Genomic DNA, 19,759 nt, shown 5'->3' with positions numbered 1-19,759 from the left:
TCATGCTGATAGTTTTCTTTAACTTTGAAGGATTAGTTCTTCATGAATTGGTGCCACAGGGATAAACTTAACTGAAGGAACAGCCTGAAAAATGGTGAGACAATTCATGGCCCTTGCATCACGATAATGCACCTGCACGTTCATGGTGTGTGACTTCTGCACAAAAAACGAAATCACTGTGCTGCCTCATTCTCCACACTCTCCAGATCTGGCCCCTGTGGACTGTTTCCAAAGATGAAAACCCAACAAAGGATGAAGATTTGCAACAATAAAAGACAAGATAAAATAAAATTCACAGACAGCACTCTGTGTGATCCAGAAAAAGGCATACCAAGACTGCTTCCGGAAGTGAAAGCTGCATTGGGGACAATGTAATTGTGGAGGAGAGTATTTAGAAGGAGACCCTCTGCAATAAGTACAAGGTAAGCACAGAAAAATTCTGTGAACAAAGGTCTGGGATTTTTTGAAGAGCCCTCATATCTTGTTGCAAAGCACACCGCAACGACAGTTGCGACTTTCGTGCCTATTTCACCACACATGCCATTTGGATTCTCCCTCATGACTCTAGTTTCCCAGAACTTTATACGTAGGAACTAGATTCACAAAATGTGTTTGGTTCTCACCCCCAACCTGGCCTGAATTTACATTAATTTCTGTAGCATAAACATTTCGTTTCACTAACAATTCCTTTTCCCATTCTTTTTTATATTCCTTTTTTTCCCAACCAGCCTACTTTTCTCTGCCCCCTCACCTTTGTACCACGTACAATACACTTAGCTTACCACTCATTCCCTAACAGTATTTTTTCAGGAACCTACATTTTGTTTTCTACCCATCTTCCTTCTGTATGTTTTAATGTTTTCAAATCTCTTTCAGTGCAGCCACCAACAAATAGTTGTTTCTTCTCATTCTATCCACTAAGTGTTTCATGGGAGAGTTCTGGACAACTAGTCCATAACACACTATTTCCTAAACGTCACTAATCCCTTTTACGTATCCATCTTCCTTTCCCTTCAGCCTTCCTGCTAGAAAGGGTCAATGGCTCCAAAAACTTGCATGTCTCCACATCTTGTGTATTTTCCTGCAGCTGACTAGGTGACTAGAGTATCTATCCATACTACTTGTAAGTACTTTAATGTAACTTGATACATAATGAAGACTAACTGTCATAACAAGCCAAAGCCAGACTGTCCTCGGCAGCCAGAATCAGGTAGATGGGTAGAGTGAGTGAGTGTGTTTTTGTTGGAGGGGTGAGTGTAATCTGATGAAGGCCTTTTTGGCCAAAAGCTTACTTGTTTGACAATCTTTTTTGTTGCACCTATCTGTGACTCAGTATCGCCACTATATGGTGACAAGTCTATCCTTTACATCTACATCTACATTTATACTCCGCAAGCCACCCAATGGTATGTGGCGGAGGGCAGTGATATTCAAGCATTCCCAACAGATTTAACCTGATATTCCATATCACTGAACATTGCCAACACAAAGTGTCAACATCCCTGCACTGTAGTATAGAACAATATTTTTATTACAGCCTTAAATTTGTTTATGAAATGGTATCAGTTATTCTTGGGACTAGGAGCTGGACAAAGCAGTGGGTGAAACATTGCAGGAAATCAATTAGATAAATACAAATTTCCAAAAGCAGGTAGGAATGTTTCCCGTTTTTCTATTTGGAGCAAAGATGAATTTTGTGTAACATACTACAAGAATAGTGGAGGTTCAAATTTATACACGCAAAAATTACAAGTGTGGATTGTGGAAAGCACATACCTATAAGTGTGGAAGAGTAGTACGAGGCTGGAAGCAAATCTTCCACAATAGCACACATCATCCAAAATGCATCTTCTTCCTCCATCAGTAACAGCAGAGATGATACTATCATACCAGTTCCTTGACAGTAGCTAAAGAAAATGTGAACTTATAAATTACAGAAAATAAATCAAGAAGAAGCAGAAAATCAAGGTATGTAGTAAATTAAGTTAGGGCTCAGGTAAAAAATGCACAATTTCAATGTACAAGATGTTCACTGCCTGTTTAACATCCACTTCCACACATCGACTCAAGAGTGGAAAGTGGCACATGCCAAACCACAAACTTATACAATCTGTAAGGAAGATCATTGACAACCAGCTGTGATTATTCAAATTAAGGATTACAAATCCTGGATGCAAAAAAAAAAAAATCCAAACAGCCTTTTTTTAGTGTACTTGCCACAATGAATTGACACATCGCTGCAAAATTGTGAATGACAACATTCACACAAAATGTGTAGGTGGAATAATTTGACCACTCGCCTCCAACATAGACAATGTCAACAACCACGATATTTGTTATTAAAGTATCAAATTGCCTGAAGAAACATTATCAGGCACTGACTTTTGCTCTAATTTAATAGTGTTACTTTCAATGTGTAATGTAAAAAATTATAATAGAAGTACACACACACACACACACACACACACACACACACACACACACACACACACACCATTTGAACTGGTTAAGAAAAATGTGTGTATGTGAAAGATTGTGGGAAGTCTGTAATGACAGGACGCTTTTCCAAATCATAGCCACATACTATCACTAAAGTCTGATGGAACTCAGAGACATGGAATGTGAAAAGGTGATCAAAACTACGTGCAGTTCGTATTCGACCAACTCATCACAAAATTATTTCAGTTAAGTGTCCAAACAAATGTGTGTTTGGATCAGATTACATTCAGAGTGTATTTAAAATTCAACCAAGGAAAATATCCTTAAATAAAACATTAAGAACAGAATAAGTAATGTCTGGTTATTTTCCCATTTTAGCAATTCACATCTGCTGCCAGTCGTCAGTATGAGGATCATGCAATTTAACTGGATGCACTTTCAGCTATGGAGCTGTTGTTTGAAAAGAAATTTCATTTGAAACTAACGTGTGATTTTGCAAGATTTCAGTGATGAATTCACACAGTCAATATTACTAAACAATTGGTACATTAAGCATGCAGAAAGTAAGGTTAGATGTATGACAAATTAAATGTCAGTATTACACTTAAACATTAAAGAGAGATTAAAAACTGAACCAGACTGACTCAAATCTAGATCTTTACTTTCATTAGTAACTTTGAACCAACCAAGAACAACTTGCAGCTTTATTCCGTATTTTACAATAACAAATTATAGATAAAAATGAACTTGCATCAATGAAGGAATTACAGATAATAATCAGAGCACTGCCAGTAAGAGGCACAGACTGGGTTTTAAGTCAAGTCTGGCACACAGTTCAGCAAATGATTGGATACAAGATAAGTTTACAGTTACATCTTGTTGACAGGTAAGATTATATTGTTAAGCAGTCTACACAGAAACTTGGACTAACAGCAGAGAGAGAGAGAGAGAGAGAGAGAGAGAGAGAGAGAGATGTTAATTGGTCAGTCAGAAAACTGATACAGCAGTAGAAGGTTGAAGTGTCTAGAACAAAGTCCCAGGGATGAGTTTCAGTAAGCAGATTAATGTGCAGACTTAGATCACACTACTAAGTTGTTAATAAGCAGACCTGTTTTCATCAAACAGTTGTCTAGTTTCACTGCACTTAGTTTTGGACTTTAGCAGGTCAAACCCAGTATACACAAGTTACTCCTTTGATCTATAGTTTAATAATACAAAGCACACACTTTTAGAAGAGTTAAGGAAGACAAATTCATCTATATAGCCTTTATGGATTTAGAGTTTAAATTTGACATTGTGTATGAAGACAGTCTTTGAAGTTTTGAAGTTATGAAGTTATCAGGGAACACACACAGGAAGTGAAACGTTCCCAATAAATTTTACAGAAACGAGATTTTAATTATTAGAATATGAACATGTAAAGGTGGTAGCACATGAAAGTACAACAGGGCTTTAGCTTATAACCACATTATTTAATGTGTACATGCAGCAAGCAGTGATTGAAAATAAGGAGAGAATTGAAAAAGGGGTTAGAGTTTAGGAATAAGAAAACTGGAGGTTTGCCAAAAATTGTAATGCTGTCAGACAGCGAAGGACTGATTCAGTAGAACTGAAGGGCCATCTTGGACAGAGGTTATAAGAAGAATGTCAAAAGTAAAATGAAGCCACTGGACTGTAATCAAATTAGATCAGATGGTTCTGAGGGTAGTTTAATTGAAAAAGGGACAAAACAGCAGATGATTTTCTATTCAGGCAGCAAAATAACTGAAGTGGAGAGGATATAAAATGCAGAAGCAATAGCAATACCAATATTTGTGGAAAAAAATGTTAAACAATAACTCTTTTAAAAAATTATACCTCACTTATACGTATTTCAGCACTGATACTCAATTGTTTGGCCACTTGAAAGCACCTGCTCCTACACTTTTAGCCTGACTCTTGTTTTTATTTGAGGTGGTTGCCACTTTTTTTTTTACTGTTTGCAGCTTTCGATATTTAACACAATGTACACTTTCAGCCTTTGTTCTGTATGCTCTCTCACTCTCGTTGCAGTCCAAGAAATACTTCCACTGTGCTCCATGGTTTCTGTTCACAGGAAACCACTGTGAAATACATGGTCCGACTTCATAGATACACAGAAACTAAGAAATGACAAAGTTTCAGGACTTTTCAGTCACAGTCCAGTGCATGAGTATACTCAGGATTTTATTAATGGTGATCTTCAAAAATTTGTAACTAATTATTTTGAGCTTTAAAAACTATCTTCATGTGTCTATATGTAAGGTCATGTCTTACACAATTTTTTCCAGTAATAAAAGAAAAATTATGTTTTGGAACACAATTTGGAAAAAAAAACAATGTGGATGATAGTCAACATAGGAAGATAATAGGAACTACTGAAATGTGATGTTATAGAGACTGCTGACTATTAGATGAGTAGATTGGCTGCATAGTGAAGGATTACAGAAAGAAAGTTACAACACACAAAGTATGTTGTTGATAATACATGTCCTAAGACACAAAGGAATAGTTAACTTGGTAACTTAGGGGAAGGAGCATGGGTAAAATTGCAGAGTGAAACCAAGGACAAACTACATTGAGAAGGTCTTTATGGACATAGCAGCAGTTATGTAGAGATGATCAGTTTGGTGTAGGGTAGACTAGAGATCTAGTGTATGCACATACATGCACGTGGAGCTTACAGGCACTCAGCATCAAGGTTATCAGTGCTTTTACATGTATTAAATGAAACAAATAAGGATAAATTAACCAAAATTGTTCTCACACAGTGAGAAGGAAGCCTATAAAATGACACTCACTCAATCCCACCTCACTTGCAAGGACCTACACAGTCGCTCTATCTCACAGGCCTTAATACAATGGGGAAGGGTGAAAGATGCTAAACATGGATGAAAACAGAAGTAAAATGACAGAAGTGATAACAGAAAGGCACAGGAAAATGTGACTGGCTCACCATTTACAAAGATCCAGTCACCCCTCTTATCACATTAAGAAAATCTCTGTAAATTTTGTGGAAAGGAGTTGGACAAATTACAAAACTTAAAACTAACCACATTTGTTTCAATGACATTTAAAATAGGGGGCAAATCTGACACTCTGTTCTGAAAATAAAATAGTCTGATAAAATGTGGCACACAGTGAACTTCTGTACACCATAAGCACGATGCACTGACGAGTCGTCGTGCTGGAGCAAGAAGCCATGCACCACAGGATTGTTGCCTATGCAAAGACAAGTAAGAAGGACCTATCCCATCTTTGTGGCTGGAAGGAGGTATGCCATGGCCACCTAGTGGGTTTTACTAGATGCAGCGTATTATCAGTCATTTCCAGCTGCTCATCTTCCCTTCAACACAAAACTATGTACTTCATCAGTGAGGAGGTAGCATTCACACTGGACTAACAGGATCGTAACACGTATCCTTGGCTGCTGCATCTGCCATTTCATTCCCCACAATACCCGTACGACCTGGTACCCAACATAAATATGCCTCCTTCACCAGCTGTTGTAGTGAAGGACACAGAGAGAAACCGAACAGACAACGAATTTAGCACTTTAAGTACATCTCATCTACTCCAGTGCCCACAAGATCACTTACAGTTCGGCGTCGATTACAGTAAAGTCTTAAGATAGTCTGACCTTAAGGGCACACTCAGGGAAACCAATAAAGCAACCAATGGAGTCTCCCTGTTTTGACCCATCCATAAAGACTGCTGTACAGTTGTGGTGCTCAGTTAAAAATGGCATAAATAAAGTATTAGAAACACATGCAGGTGTGCAATCTCTCCTGTACTGCACTAAATTCAAAATTACCATGGGCCTCTGTAGTGATCATCGTGGCAGGTGGTTAAAACCCTAGAATTGGGGTTGGACGTGCTCCACACCAAGTGATTCTGGCACACGCTACACACAGATACCAAACGGTCTTGTTGCTTACGGACAATGAGAGACAAGGTTTGCCAGAAGCGGATGAGCAACAGTACGATATATAGGTGAATTCAGAGCTTTGAAGATATTTTAAGTCTGATGCACCATAAGGAGCTGCCACTGGATGATGATTGGCAATTCCCCAGCCTCAGCACAGCGACTGGTTACAGGAATGGTCCTATAAGCACCCAAAGCTAGTCTAATACCCTCACAGTGGATAGTGTCAAACTTCAAGTAAGAAGGCTTCACCGACCCATATCCCGCATCCACAGTCGAGCCATGAAGGCACAAAGTCCTATACAACTGGAGCAGACGCACCCTGTCTGCTCCCAAGACCTGTGGCTACGGCATTTTATAATACCCAGTGCCCTCTGGGTTCTGGGTTCTAGATCTATGAAAATGAATACAAAAATATGACAAGAATGATGAACATGCGAGCACAAGCACGCAAGGTGTGCGCGCGCGCGCGCGCGCACACACACACAGTGCCAACTTGGAAATTAGATTGCCGATATAGGAGAAAACCATACGAAGATGGGGAGTTGGCCACGAAAGCCCCGTTGATGCAGTTGTGTGAGAATACTGTGTCTCCAAGTAGTAACATACACCTTAATGATACTAAAGTATATGCCAGTACAGGGAAGTCTATTGAGGAAAACCTGCTGAGTAGCTGCCTCTAGCAGGGTCGTGTTGTCGACAGTGGACTAAAACCTCTGGAATCCACATGAGGAGCAGCTAAGGAATTGCCTGGCCTTCAACAACCAGACCAGATGATTGTTAACCATTAACTCCAAGGTCTTTCCTACACCTTTCATTAAGGCAACACTTAATTACTGGGACATGTGCAGTCCTTTCTTGCTTCAAGGAGTGATATCAAAATTGCCTCTCACCACAAGTTGTGGAAGTTATCTGTCTACAACATAAAATTAAAACATTCAAGGAGGATTTCCTTTGACAATGTTGGCACATGTCTAAGCAAGCACTACTGGATTTGGTCGTGACCAAGTGCAGTACCACGATTCTCAGACAGGGCCAATTCTAGGTCCCACATGAAGAAGGGGTAGTTATAAGACTCAGAATTGTTGGATCTGAAGTCAAACTTGAGAGCAGAGAGGTCAATGGGTGAAAATGACCCAGTAGCAGTACACATATGAATGCGAGTACCTGTGTTGGGGAAGCACATCTCATTAGATGACATGAGGCTCTCCAAAACCCAACCCTGAGGCCAAGTACAGGTCAAGCCCCCACAAGACATGATGGGCATTGAAGTCTCCCAGTAAGAAAAAAATAGTCATGGGGGTTGTTTCATAAGATCTATGAGAGCTCCAGTATCTACTGCATCTTGTGGAAGTAGATACAGTGAGCAAATAGTGAGCCCCCAACACACACAGATTTCAACAGCAACTGCTTGCAGGTCAGTAGCCAGGGGGCGAGCAGATGAGTGATGCACATTATTGACAAACACAGAAACCCCACCCTTGGCTCTGACCCCAGTCAGGTCATCCTTTCAATTAAGAGCACAGGGGTGTCAGTGGGTTTAAAATGTGTTTATAATAAACAAAGGCACAGGGGGCCTTCCTGTGCTAGCAGTTTCAGTTCCTCCACGTATGTCTTGAACCCATTAATGTTTAACTGTAATGTGGGAGCCATTTTTCCTACAGGTTGCACTTTCACTCTGTCTTTCTGTCACACAGGGAGCCCATAATGGGAGGGGGCTCAGTCTTGGGGCGAGATGACTGGCCCCAATCCAATTACCGAACAGTCAAGAGAGACATCAGACAGGACGATGACTTCATCGGACTGTTTACTTCCCAACTCCATTGAAGGTGGAAACTTGGTCTTTGATTTTTTGCCCTGGGTAGGCTTCAGAGCCACAAAAAGTGGGAGGAGCAGTGACAGCAGTGGATAGTGGACCAGACAATGTTTGGAGGAGCAGGAAGCTCTGCAACATCAGTGACCATGGCCTTGACTGCTGTTCTGGGTGGAAGTGTAGGCCTTGAAGTAATTGCAGCAGCATCAAAGCACTGGCATATGCAGTTACTAGTGCTGACACTAGCAACTTCCATTTGGGTAGCAGCACGTGTCTTCTGAACTGGCTAATTAAGAAAAGATGCAAAGGAGGTAGCAAACTTCGTGGGCTGTATAGCCTTACAAATCTTTTTGGCCTCACCATACAAGATACGCTTAGTTGTTTTGATCTCTTGTATCTCCCTTTCTTTGAGGAAGACACTACAGTCCCTATACGAGACAGGGCGAGCCCCGTGACAGTTTACACACTTTCAAGGAGATGTGCAACCAACACCATCATGGGCAGCCTTACCATATTCACCACAATAGGTTTCTCCCTTACAACCAAAACACTGCCGTGTAAAGCAGCGCACTTTGCTTTTTTTTTTTTTTTTTGTTTTTTTTTTTTTTGGGGGGGGGGGGGGGGAGGGGGGGGTTGCACACTGAGGCTGAGTTAAATTTCATGAGATTGCCATCCACGCATTTCATTATGCCCTGTACATCAAAAATGCTTTCCTGGAACCACTCTGCTTTCAGCTCCTCTCGGGGAATGTCAACCAGATCCCTGGAAGTCAGTGAACCTTTGCTACAGTTCCAGGTGGTGTGCAGTTCATCACTCTACTGTGTACTCCCCGAGGCATTGAGCTTTCTTTATGTTCTTCACTTGTTGGGACTTAGATGTTTCTACCAGCAGGGTTCCTTTTACAAGCATTTGACAGATTTTAAACTTTTAGTGATTCCCTCTAAACATTTTTGTATGTAAAAGGTGAAACTTTCTCAAAGCTCCCCTCTTTCCATTTAATTATACCGCCATCAGGATGTGTTCTGTTACTCAATATTAAAGGAGTCTATGTAATCCCCAAGACTGGATGACTCGCTACCCAAGCCCTCCTGTTTGACTGGGCATTGGTACACACCAACAGCACACCCTTTCTGCTGGGAGGAGGAAGAAGAGATCTTGAAGGATCCATCCTGGTCCCACGAGCAGCTATGGAAATAGAAGTCTTCCTGGGCAGAGCCCCAAGCACCTAGATAAGCCTTATACAACTGAGGGGTGGTAAGTTCTCCAAAGGTTGCCCACTAACAACTATTCCACCTCAACAGCCATGCATCTCATCAGCGAGCAGTACACCTCGAGAGTGAGGGACAACATTCCACGAATTTGCTGTACAGTGGGCACTGAAGCATGCTCAAAGCTTATGGCGAGAGAGGACTGGCGGTACTTACCAGTCCCCATGGAAATCTAGCATCAAGCCAATTTAAGGCCCAAAGAAAAAATTTTGTAAATGCCACAACAGTCACAGATTGTAAATATTTGCTTATTCAATTACCAGTTTCAACCCTTTTGACTGTCTTCTGATTGATCTCTCTTCATGAAGTTAACAGAGAAAGCAATAAAAATATCAGGAACTCCTGGAATGTAAGTTTTGTCACTGTTTTTCATAAATAAACTTTATAGTCAGAAAGAAAGAGACCGTGGCATCTTTAACTATACATCTTGCACTATTTTGTGACTTAGTCACAACCAACATTAAGACATCTGTCAGAGTGCAATCAATTTGAAGAAACCACTCTGGTAAAAACTCTGTGCCCTGTGATGCAAGGAAATGTCACACAGCTTGCTCCACCTCAACATTTCCTGTTCTCTAGCAATGTTTTTATTTGTTGATGTGGAAGGACATTCACTTCAACCTTCATCATCCACGCTAGCTTCCTTAGCTGAACATGCAACATTAGTGACCAACCATCTGACAAGACATGACTTCCTAACCATACACAGTCTGTAGCGATTCATCGATGATGGACACCCTAGTAGCATGTGCTCATTCATACCACATAACAGCAAGCACTTCCATTGGAAACTATGTTTTTAGCATACAAACACCAGCCATAGTGATTTATACTCTAATAACATCAGGCACACTGGTCTGCAGCTATTCTCTCATTTGGCACTCAGTGCGTGTCATTCCTCCTCCACTGACATCCCTTCCATCACATAACCAACAATGGAAGTGGACTCCTATGGTGCTGGTGACACCTGGTGTACTATTTTCTGTTTCAAAATAGTGACAAGATTACTTTCAAACATCCCTTGTATGTAGCTGTAAGTGGCATTCTCATGATGTAAAATCATGATACAATAGTAACCACAGATGAACCATAATGTTGGATATTCACTTGCATACTGTGCTTAGTAGTTAGCCGACAATATCTAGTGGCCACACCCCCTTAGCCGTTTGCACTGGTGTTTTAAGCACAGCGATGACATGACATTATGGGACATATAGTTCCTATTTTATTATGATTCTATTTGATGTAGCAATGCCTCTAATGGTTACATATTTTAATTCCTTTCTCTGTTGACTTCATGAAGACATATCATTCTGAAAATGATCAAAATGATGGAATCAAGTAATTGAATGAACAAATACTTGCAATCAGTCAGTTACAGCATTTACAAATTTCCATATGCCATTGTCACAGTAGGTTTGTGAAATTCCTTACATATTTTTAGGCCAGCAAGATTAATTCCACAACCAATAATTTTCCCCCCTTAAATCTACAAAGAAAATACCACTGGCACTCTGAATCTGATTAAATATTTTGCTGTAGTGCAACCCACCAATTTGCTTCAAGACAGCTTTGTATGACGAGAATTAATAGCTAAAGTAAAATGGCAGTAGACTGTAAAACCAGTACTAAAGTGCACATCGAATAAAAAATTTAATATATAGGGGCATTAACAAACCCTATATCAGGATACAGCCACGCAAGTCCTCTCAGCACTCTTCTCAGACGAGGAATTCCTGTGCTAGTTAAGTGACTAAAACATACATTTGCTGGCATTGTCCTCAGTATATCTTTCTCGATTTGTTTTGAAGTCATGAGAGCATCATTACTTGATGCTTTTACAATATCTTTGTAGGACATTTCAGATGACATTTTTTTCTGAAGTGCTCCTGAAACAAATTAAGATTATATTTTACAGGAGCAAGTGTCTACATTCTATATTCTTGTTCTCTGACAACTTACCTGACAACCTCATCCACATTTGTGGTCTTAACGAGTGAGGTATACCAGCAAGTACCATAGACCGAAGTTTCTCTGTTCGGGGAAGTGTGACATCTACCTTGTCCCATGTCAGATCACACACTTCCTTATTGTGACTAAATTCTAAATGAGCTACCCATTGCAATCTGGAAACAAGTCACATTTGATTACATCTAACAAGTATACAAATCTAATTCCACTCTGGTGAAATAAATTTAAGTTTAGATGGAGTTTATGTGGCCCACTAAGCATGATATACCTCTGCTGTGGATCCTCTACAAATGGAATGCTTAATAGTTTCTTTGAACTCTGTTCTGGACCATCTTCTTCCTCCACACGAAAGCCAAATTCATCAAACCTGGAATCAAACAATATCTGGTGTGGCACATTAAATTTTTAATTAAAATGGATTAAGGTAATGTCATTATAAAAACCTGTAATCTGGCTGTGAATTTGGGTCATCTGGTTGCTGTCCAAGTTTGCTGAGAATATCTTGTGGCCACATGGAGGGTGTTAAGGCAGAGAAAGGACCTCCTGGAGTTGGAGTCACTCCTTCAGCCATTATACTGATACCTTCAGACACCTCTCCCACATAGGACAGCTCTCCCTCACCATCATCTTCAGACAATGCTGTGTCTACTTTCTCCTGTTAAGGGAACATGGATTTAAAAATTATAGATTTTACAAACCAATTATTGTCCATCACAAATGTGTATCTCAGCTATATACAGTTGAAAAATTAAATCAATGTGGATTTTATTAATGTGCAACTATTCCACTTTTGCTCCTCATGAACACTAAATAGTACCTAAGATCACTAAGTAATATTTTGACTACCAAACACAACATACTAACATTAAGAACTTTTTAGTTGCTGTTAGTGAAACTTGACAGCCTATCTGTAGTGTTAAGCATTTTCCTACTACCTTGGAGAGCACAAACTGAATTAAACTAAACTCCGTCTGAACCAGCCTTGGAAGGCCCAATGTTACCGACCGGCCGCCGTGTCATCCTCAGCCCACAGGCGTCACTGGAAACAGATATGGAGGGGCATGTGGTCAGCATACCGCTCTCCCAGCCGTATGCCAGTTTACAAGACTGGAGCCACTACTTCTCAATCAAGTAGCTCCTCAGTTTACCTAGCAAGGGCTGAGTGCACCCCACTTGCCAACAGTGCTCGGCAGACCAGTTGGTCACCCATCCAAGTGCTAGCGCAGCCCGACAGCGTTTAACTTCAGTGATCCGACAGGAACTGGTGTTACCACTGCGGCAAGGCCATTGGCACAAATTCAAGTAGCCGACCAATTAAAGGACAAGAGCAGGCTACAAATCTTTATGGCCATACAGAATAAGGTTTTTGTGGTTCCCCTTAAATCAATTACACAAAATAACAGCCTAGTACATTTATTTTTTGACAATCAGCTTGTGCTGCTTCTCTAACCTCACCAACAAAACGTTCAGCCATAATCTTTCCTTACAGGAAAACTCAGCAGCATACAATTATTTCTTATACCCCCATTTATGTTTCCAATATTAATTCTACTGCAATCATAACTTTTTGCATCAGATTGAGCCAGTCCTGTAATCTTTTTTTCCTCTTTTTTCTTTTCTTCAACTGTTTGAGTACCGTAGTAACAAAACCAACAGAATTTTCTGAACATCTGCACCTTGAGGCACATTTTCAACTAATGAAATATACAATTTTAGTACACCAATTGACATGTTATGCATAATTAATGCAATTAAGGTAAATGGATCAGAGATAATTAAATAGTATTGTTAACCTACTTCCCATGCTGCACTATCATTCCTTCAGTCAGGAAAGAAGGAAAGTGTCCCCTTGACTTTAGATGTGGGGTATACCCTGAACCCTGTCAACATTGTTGCATAATTTTTGTTGGTTTGTTTTGTTTTAGAGCACAAAAACAACTAGGGACATAAGCACCCATGTCAGAATGAGAGAGAGAGAGAGAGAGAGAGAGAGAGAGAGAGAGAGAGAGAGAGAGAGAGAGAGAGAGAGAGCGCACTAGCTTAAAAATGGCTATACTTTGAACCCAAGCACAGAAGGGAAGACAGCTAGAAACAGGGACTTGGAGAAAGATCCATCAAACATGCCACAGAGAAATGGAGGCCCTGAACTACAGATTAAATGTCCTTCACCATGTTGTTATGACAGACAAAAAGTAAAACAAGGGTAACAGCCTGTGTGTTGTTTGCTAAAACGGCCAATAACTCAGATGGCAAACATAAATGAGAACAAGAGTGATTTAGAAAAGGGCGTTCCTTCAGGACATGGTGAACTGTCAGAGGTGGACGGCAATAAGCATATAGTGGTGTGGGAGCACCACTTAACAAATAGCGATGGCTAAAAAGACAGTGCCAATACATAACCTAGCTAAAATGATCTCTTCGCAGTGAGGGGAGGTTGTTCAAGCTGATGGGAGAGGCTTAATTCCCTGGGGCTTGTTCCCATGAAGGGAGAAACAAGTGGTGGTGCCAAAGGGACCCCACCTGCTGGCAGACGGCAACACAGATCAGAGGGAGTGGAAGAACTAGTGCCGAGGTATGATTACTGCAGCCTTGGCAGCAATGTCAGTGGACTCATTTCCTGTCAGACCGACGTGACCAAGAACCCACATAAACATCCCAGCGGCCCCATCAAGAGTGAGCAAGTGACAGCTTTCCTGTACCCATTGCACAAAGCGATAGACGGTACAGCACACTGGGGCTCTGAAGGGTATAGAGAGTCTGAGCAGATGATGCAATTGAAAAGCCCGTGTCACCAGATGCACTGCGCGGCCTGATACAGCGCTAAGAGCTCTGCTGTAATTACTGAGCAGTGTTCCAGAAGCAGACACTGAAAATTGTTGGTGCCAATAATGAAGACACACCCAGCACCAATGTCAGTCCAAGACCCATCATTGTACACACATGTACTACTGTGAAGTTCCATGCGAAGGTTGTGAAACTTACAGCGATACAGCAAGGCTGGAGTAGTGTCTTTAGAAAGCAAATGAAGGCCAAGGTGAACACAGGTTGCTGCACAAAGCCAAAATGGTGAAGTGTTCATACCTATCAGTAAAGTGGAAGGTGCATGAAGTTAAGCTGCCAGAGCAAAAGCCGAAAGTGAACTCCAGGAGGTAACAGAAGAGGGGGTTAGTTCTATTCTGGCGATAAAAGGAGTCATCAAAGCAGGAAGCTTAGAATGGGTGGTCAGCCATGGCAGTCAAACGACACGTGTACCTGCCAAGTAGAAAGTCACGGTAGTATAACAGCAGCAGCTCGGCTGCTTCAGCAAGCAGACTAAACCAGGATGGTGTAGAAGGCCAAATGGACGCTAAAAATGGTGGAAAGTTTTGAGATGGTGCAAGAGGGACAGATACATGAACAAAACATTCATAATCTAGCTTCGAATGGACAAGGTACTGATTCAAACTGAGGAGGGTGGTCCAATCCGCTCCCCATGAAGTATCGCTGAGGACATGGAGGACATTTAGGGACTGCACACAGTGGGTGGCCAGGTAAGACACATAGGAGGACCAGGAAAGTTTCCTATCAAGCATGAGCCCCAGGAATTCTGTAGTTTCAATGAACTTCAGAGCAACAAGCCCAAGATGTAAAAACAGTGGAAGAAACCAATTGCGCCACCAGAAATTCATACAAACAGGTTTGTCAGTGGAAAAGCAAAAGCTATTTACTATTGATGTTCCATGAGTAATGATAGAGACATCACTGAAGAATCTGTTCAAGGAGCCAAGTCCATGGCAATAGATGGCAAAATCATCAGTGAAAAGTGAGCCGGATATGCCCGACAGCAGACAGGCCACAATACAGTTAATGGTGATAGCAAAGAGGATGACACTAAGTACAGAATCCTGAGGCACACCATTTTCATTGATAAAGGTGTCCAACAAGGCAGAACCCACACATACCTTGAAAATTCTGTCTTAAGAATTCCTGAAGGAAACAGGGCAGGTGGTTATGGAAGCCCTACTTGTATAGAGTACGGAGGATACCAGTCCTCCAGCAGGTGTCATAGGCTTTCTAAAAAAAAGTCTGGTATTTCTGCAGAAAGCTATTCATGACATGAGCCGCAGAACAGCGCACTTGAAAGTAGTAAATTGCGAGACTCAAGCCGGGCATGAATCATATGTTCCATCACCCTGCAAACACAGCTGGTGAGAGAAATGGGCTGATACCTAGAAGGAAGGTGTTTGTCCTTGCCAGGCTTAGGTAAGAGTATGACAGTGGCTTCACGCAGCATCTGGGAAATGTGCCCTGTGCCCAGATGCAACTGTACGTATGAAGGAGAAAGTGCTTACCCGTAAAAGAAAGGTTCTGCAACATCTGAATGTTATCATCCAGCCCTGGGGCAGAGGATCGGGATGAAGTGTGAGCACAAGCTAGCTCACTCACAGTAAAGGCGGCATTGTAGCACAATTCTGAGAATAAGGGTATTGCCTGAGCCTCCTAAACTCATTTCCAATGGAAGAAGGCAGGGTGATAGTGGGTGGGTCTCAGAATATCAGCAAAGTAGCGGCCCAGGAAATTTTAGAATGGACCTTGGTCCCAGACAGCTATCCAAGGTTGGCCCACACACAGAAGAAGGTGTGGAACTGTTGAAAGAAGTACTAAAGGAAATCAAGCTAGCTTTTCTGATATCCCGAAGAACGCAATGCCATTGTGTATGCAATTGTTTGTAACGAATGCAGGTGGCCATCATAGGATGATGGTTGAAAATGCTGAGAGTACATCTCTGCATTTGAATTGTGTCATAGAACACCTCAGTCCACAAAGAACCAGGACATGGTGTGGCAAAAAGGAAGTGCGAGGAATGGAACATTGTACGACGATAAGGATAATGTTTGTAAGATATTCTACCTGGTCCTCTCAAATGGGGAAATGATGTTTGTCAAAGATCGCCAGCGAGAAGTAGAGCCTCCAGTCAGCCTTAGAATGTTGCCATTTGGGTGTGCAAGTAGGTGTGGTAGGACTCAGCACTTTGGTAGAACATGGGAAATGGCCACTAGAGTACGTGTCAGAGAGAACAGACCACTCGAGATGATGGGCAAGCTGGGCAGTGCAGAAGGAGACATCCAAATAAGAGTAGGTGTGAGGAGTCTGAAAGGAACATGGGTGCTCTCGTGTTAAGGTAGATGAGGTTAAGGTGATTGATAAGATCATCGAAGAGGACACCTCTCAAAGGTTCTGGGAGAACCCAACAGGGATGGTGCACATTAAAGTCACTGAGCAGCAGAAAGGGGTGATGCAGTTGCCTAATAAGCCGGAGGAAGTCTGCCCTGGTGACAATGAATGACAGAGGGACATAAACAGTACAAAGGGAAAAAGTCAAGTGAAGAAGGAAAATGCAGACTGCAACAGCCGAAAGCCAGGTAGTCATGGAGACGGGGAGATGGGTTGACTATCAATGTCATCACGGATGGAGTTCCCAAGAGATGGAATGTCATCCTTGGGAGGGGGTGAGCAACTAGACTGGTAAGAAATGCGAGAGCTCAAAAGCGGTCATGAGGACACAATTTTGTTTCTTGGGTGCAGAGGAGAAGCGGATGCTGCGATTCTAAGAGCAGCCATAAGTCCACTTTATCGGATCGAAGGCCGGGAATGTTCCACTGGAGGTGAGTCATAACAAGGAAAGGGGAGGAGGGAAAAAATGAAGGAGTGTCACTTCGATGGCTGCCGAGTGCCGGCCTTTGAAGGCTCACTGCTACAGGGCACAGAGGCTGGAGGATCCTGCCCCCACGAGATCTATGGGGCATTGGCATTCTCCCTCTGTCAATCTGCGGAGTCCAGGGCAGAAAAACAGTTGGTGGTGTGCACTGTTTACACTGAGGTCAACCAGGCGAGGGTATCACATGGCAACACCTTTGAAGAGGATCTCCGAGTTGGCAAAAAAGAAGGCTGTTTGCCTGTGTGACTTCTTGGAGCCTTTCAGGTTGACAGAGGGAGTTTCAGATGTTTGTTGGCTGGAGGGACATAGGAAGTCTTCACAGGAGTATTCCTTCTGTCCTTTCCAGCCTGCCAGTTGTGTACAAGGTGACTCCACCCCGTGAGGCGAAAGTTTGGTGGCACATTTCATAGCTGGAGGAGGAGACGGGGGTGCTACCCGGACACTGGGCGATTTCACAACTGCAGTGCTGAAGCTGAGGTCACATGCCTGTGTGGCCATGTCCTTTGTGGAGCGAGATGTAGCAAGAACAGTCTTAAGTACTGGATGGTAGAACGCAGATTTTCTGAATAGCCAATAACTTCTGAGCACTTTTTCCTTCACCTGTAGATCCTGCAGAGCCCCCTCATCAAGATACAGGGGACAATCCCAGGAGGAAGCAGCACTGTCACCATTGCAGTTGATACAGCGAGGAGAAGGAGGCAGACAACTGTCCTTGTCAGCATCCATACCACAGGTTATACATTTGGCCAGGTGTTCACAAAACATTCCAGTGAGGTTGTAACGATGACATTGCTAGCAGCACATCAGGTTTGGAATGTACTGTCTCACTGTGTTAACTTCATAGCTTGCTTTGACCATTGACGGAAGCACCGCTATCAAAAGTGAGAAAGAAAGAGTTGTGTGGGCACTAAGAATGCATCTATCTTTTTCATAACCCAATGGGACTGCAATGACACCCTGATAAGAGAGGTAGATTTGGATTTCTGACGGAGTCACACCATTGAGCAGCCTAGCGTAAATAACACCACAGGAAGAATTCAGTGTTTGATGGGCCTCGACATGAACAGGACATCTATGGAGGAGTGTAGCTGCAAGTAGTTGTACTTGAGGATCAGAACTAATCTCCAAAAGCAACGTGCCATTTCATAAATGAGAGCAGGATTTCACACGGCCAGCAATTGCATGCAGTGAGAGAGTCTGAATTGTTAGCCTCATTCCATTTAATCTGGTAGATGTTGACTGAAGATGACAACTGGCTCATTGTGAGAAAATCCCGCACGATTGCCAGCAACTTCGATGGTGCGCTCCTTCCAAATGGGGACCCCACCTCAGAAGGAGGTGCCTTAAGCGATTGTTCACACCTCATGTCACACCACCGAAACATCTGACAGAGGGACCAATCGGCAATTTGGGAAGGTAGCAGCTCAGGCAATCACCCCTCCCTGGTCCTGGCCTGTACCAGGGGGGTACGTGTAAATCCTACCTGTCAACCCAGTAGTGGGAATTCCGCGTTACCAGTCACATGTTATACATCAGACACATGGGCCGGCCTTCAGGAATGCATAGGGAGAAAGAAGAAAAAGAGGATCTCAAATGTTGAAGCAGAAAAAAAAAAAAGGAACGGAAAACAGTGGAAAGACTGTTCTGATATCACCTAGTGAATATGCAGAACACATTTTCGAAAACATCCTGGGTGGGGGAAAAGAATAGCAAGAGGATAGACATGCAGTACAGAAGGGAAAAGATGCTGCAAAGGCTGGGGCCCCATGGTAGCGAAGCACGAACCCACCAAAGAGCAATGAGTGCCCCCACTCAGCTGAGCGAGTGCTTAACATCCTGCTAGGAGAATTGGCTATGAAGAAGCTGTGAAAGAGGCGGATGTCGCAATTGATCAAAATCTACCAAAACGCATTCAGCACAACATTTCAACACAATTTCTGGTAATGTTTAATCACAATCCATTCGATTTGATGAAATCTGAATCCATCATTACACACCACAGTCAAAACTGTAGTCAAAGGCCAGCAAAAATGCACAGAAGAAAGCAGATTTGTCAGCTGGCAAGGTGATGGGCACTGCTTTTTGGGATTCCCTAGGATTACTTGGAGAAAGGCCGAACCAAAACTGGACACTGATATTTTATTGTTGAATCATTTGAAACTTGCATTGCCTGAATAAAGACCAACACTGGCAAACAAGAAAAGTGTCCTTTCATTAGTATAATGCACCATTACACACATCAGTAATAACAATGATGAAGTGCACGAGTTGGTCTTTGAATTTGTTCCTCATCCACCCTATTCACCAGATTTAGCCCCAAGTGACTCCTTCCTGCTACCTAACTTGAAACTCACTTGCTGGGAAGAAATTTTCAATCTAATGAAAAGTAAGTTGAGTTATAAAGATACCCCGTAACGTGAAAAATCTGTGTTGCAGAATCATTTTGAATCCACATTAAATTACATCTATATTAGTGACTGGAAAGTCTTATAAAAGGTCAGAGGAAGACATGGGAATGCTGCCTCAAAGAACTCCACACCTAGTAAAGTGAAAACCTTTATGGACCAGCTTTTTCCATTATCAAACTCAACTTGTGCAAAACTTCACAAAAATATTTGCAAATGGTA

General features: G+C 42.1%; 1 protein-coding gene across 1 annotated transcript in view; it reads right to left on the bottom strand.

Annotated features, from left to right (window-relative positions):
• LOC126188957 (small G protein signaling modulator 3 homolog) overlaps window positions 1–19,759 on the bottom strand; it is a 198,612-nt gene that overhangs the window by 175,083 nt on the left and 3,770 nt on the right. Inside the window, exons 2-6 of the mRNA XM_049930715.1 lie at window positions 11,878–12,089; window positions 11,703–11,801; window positions 11,426–11,589; window positions 11,142–11,352; window positions 1,777–1,907 (exon numbers count right to left, since the gene is read on the bottom strand). Of these exons, the coding sequence (XP_049786672.1) occupies window positions 1,777–1,907; window positions 11,142–11,352; window positions 11,426–11,589; window positions 11,703–11,801; window positions 11,878–12,089 (817 nt within the window). The remainder of the gene's footprint in view (window positions 1–1,776; window positions 1,908–11,141; window positions 11,353–11,425; window positions 11,590–11,702; window positions 11,802–11,877; window positions 12,090–19,759) is intronic.

This window comes from Schistocerca cancellata, chromosome 5 (assembly GCF_023864275.1).
Source record: "Schistocerca cancellata isolate TAMUIC-IGC-003103 chromosome 5, iqSchCanc2.1, whole genome shotgun sequence".
Lineage (NCBI taxonomy): Eukaryota > Metazoa > Arthropoda > Insecta > Orthoptera > Acrididae > Schistocerca > Schistocerca cancellata.
The sequence above is the reverse complement of the archived record's forward strand: the minus strand, read 5'-3'. Positions and strand labels throughout refer to the sequence as shown.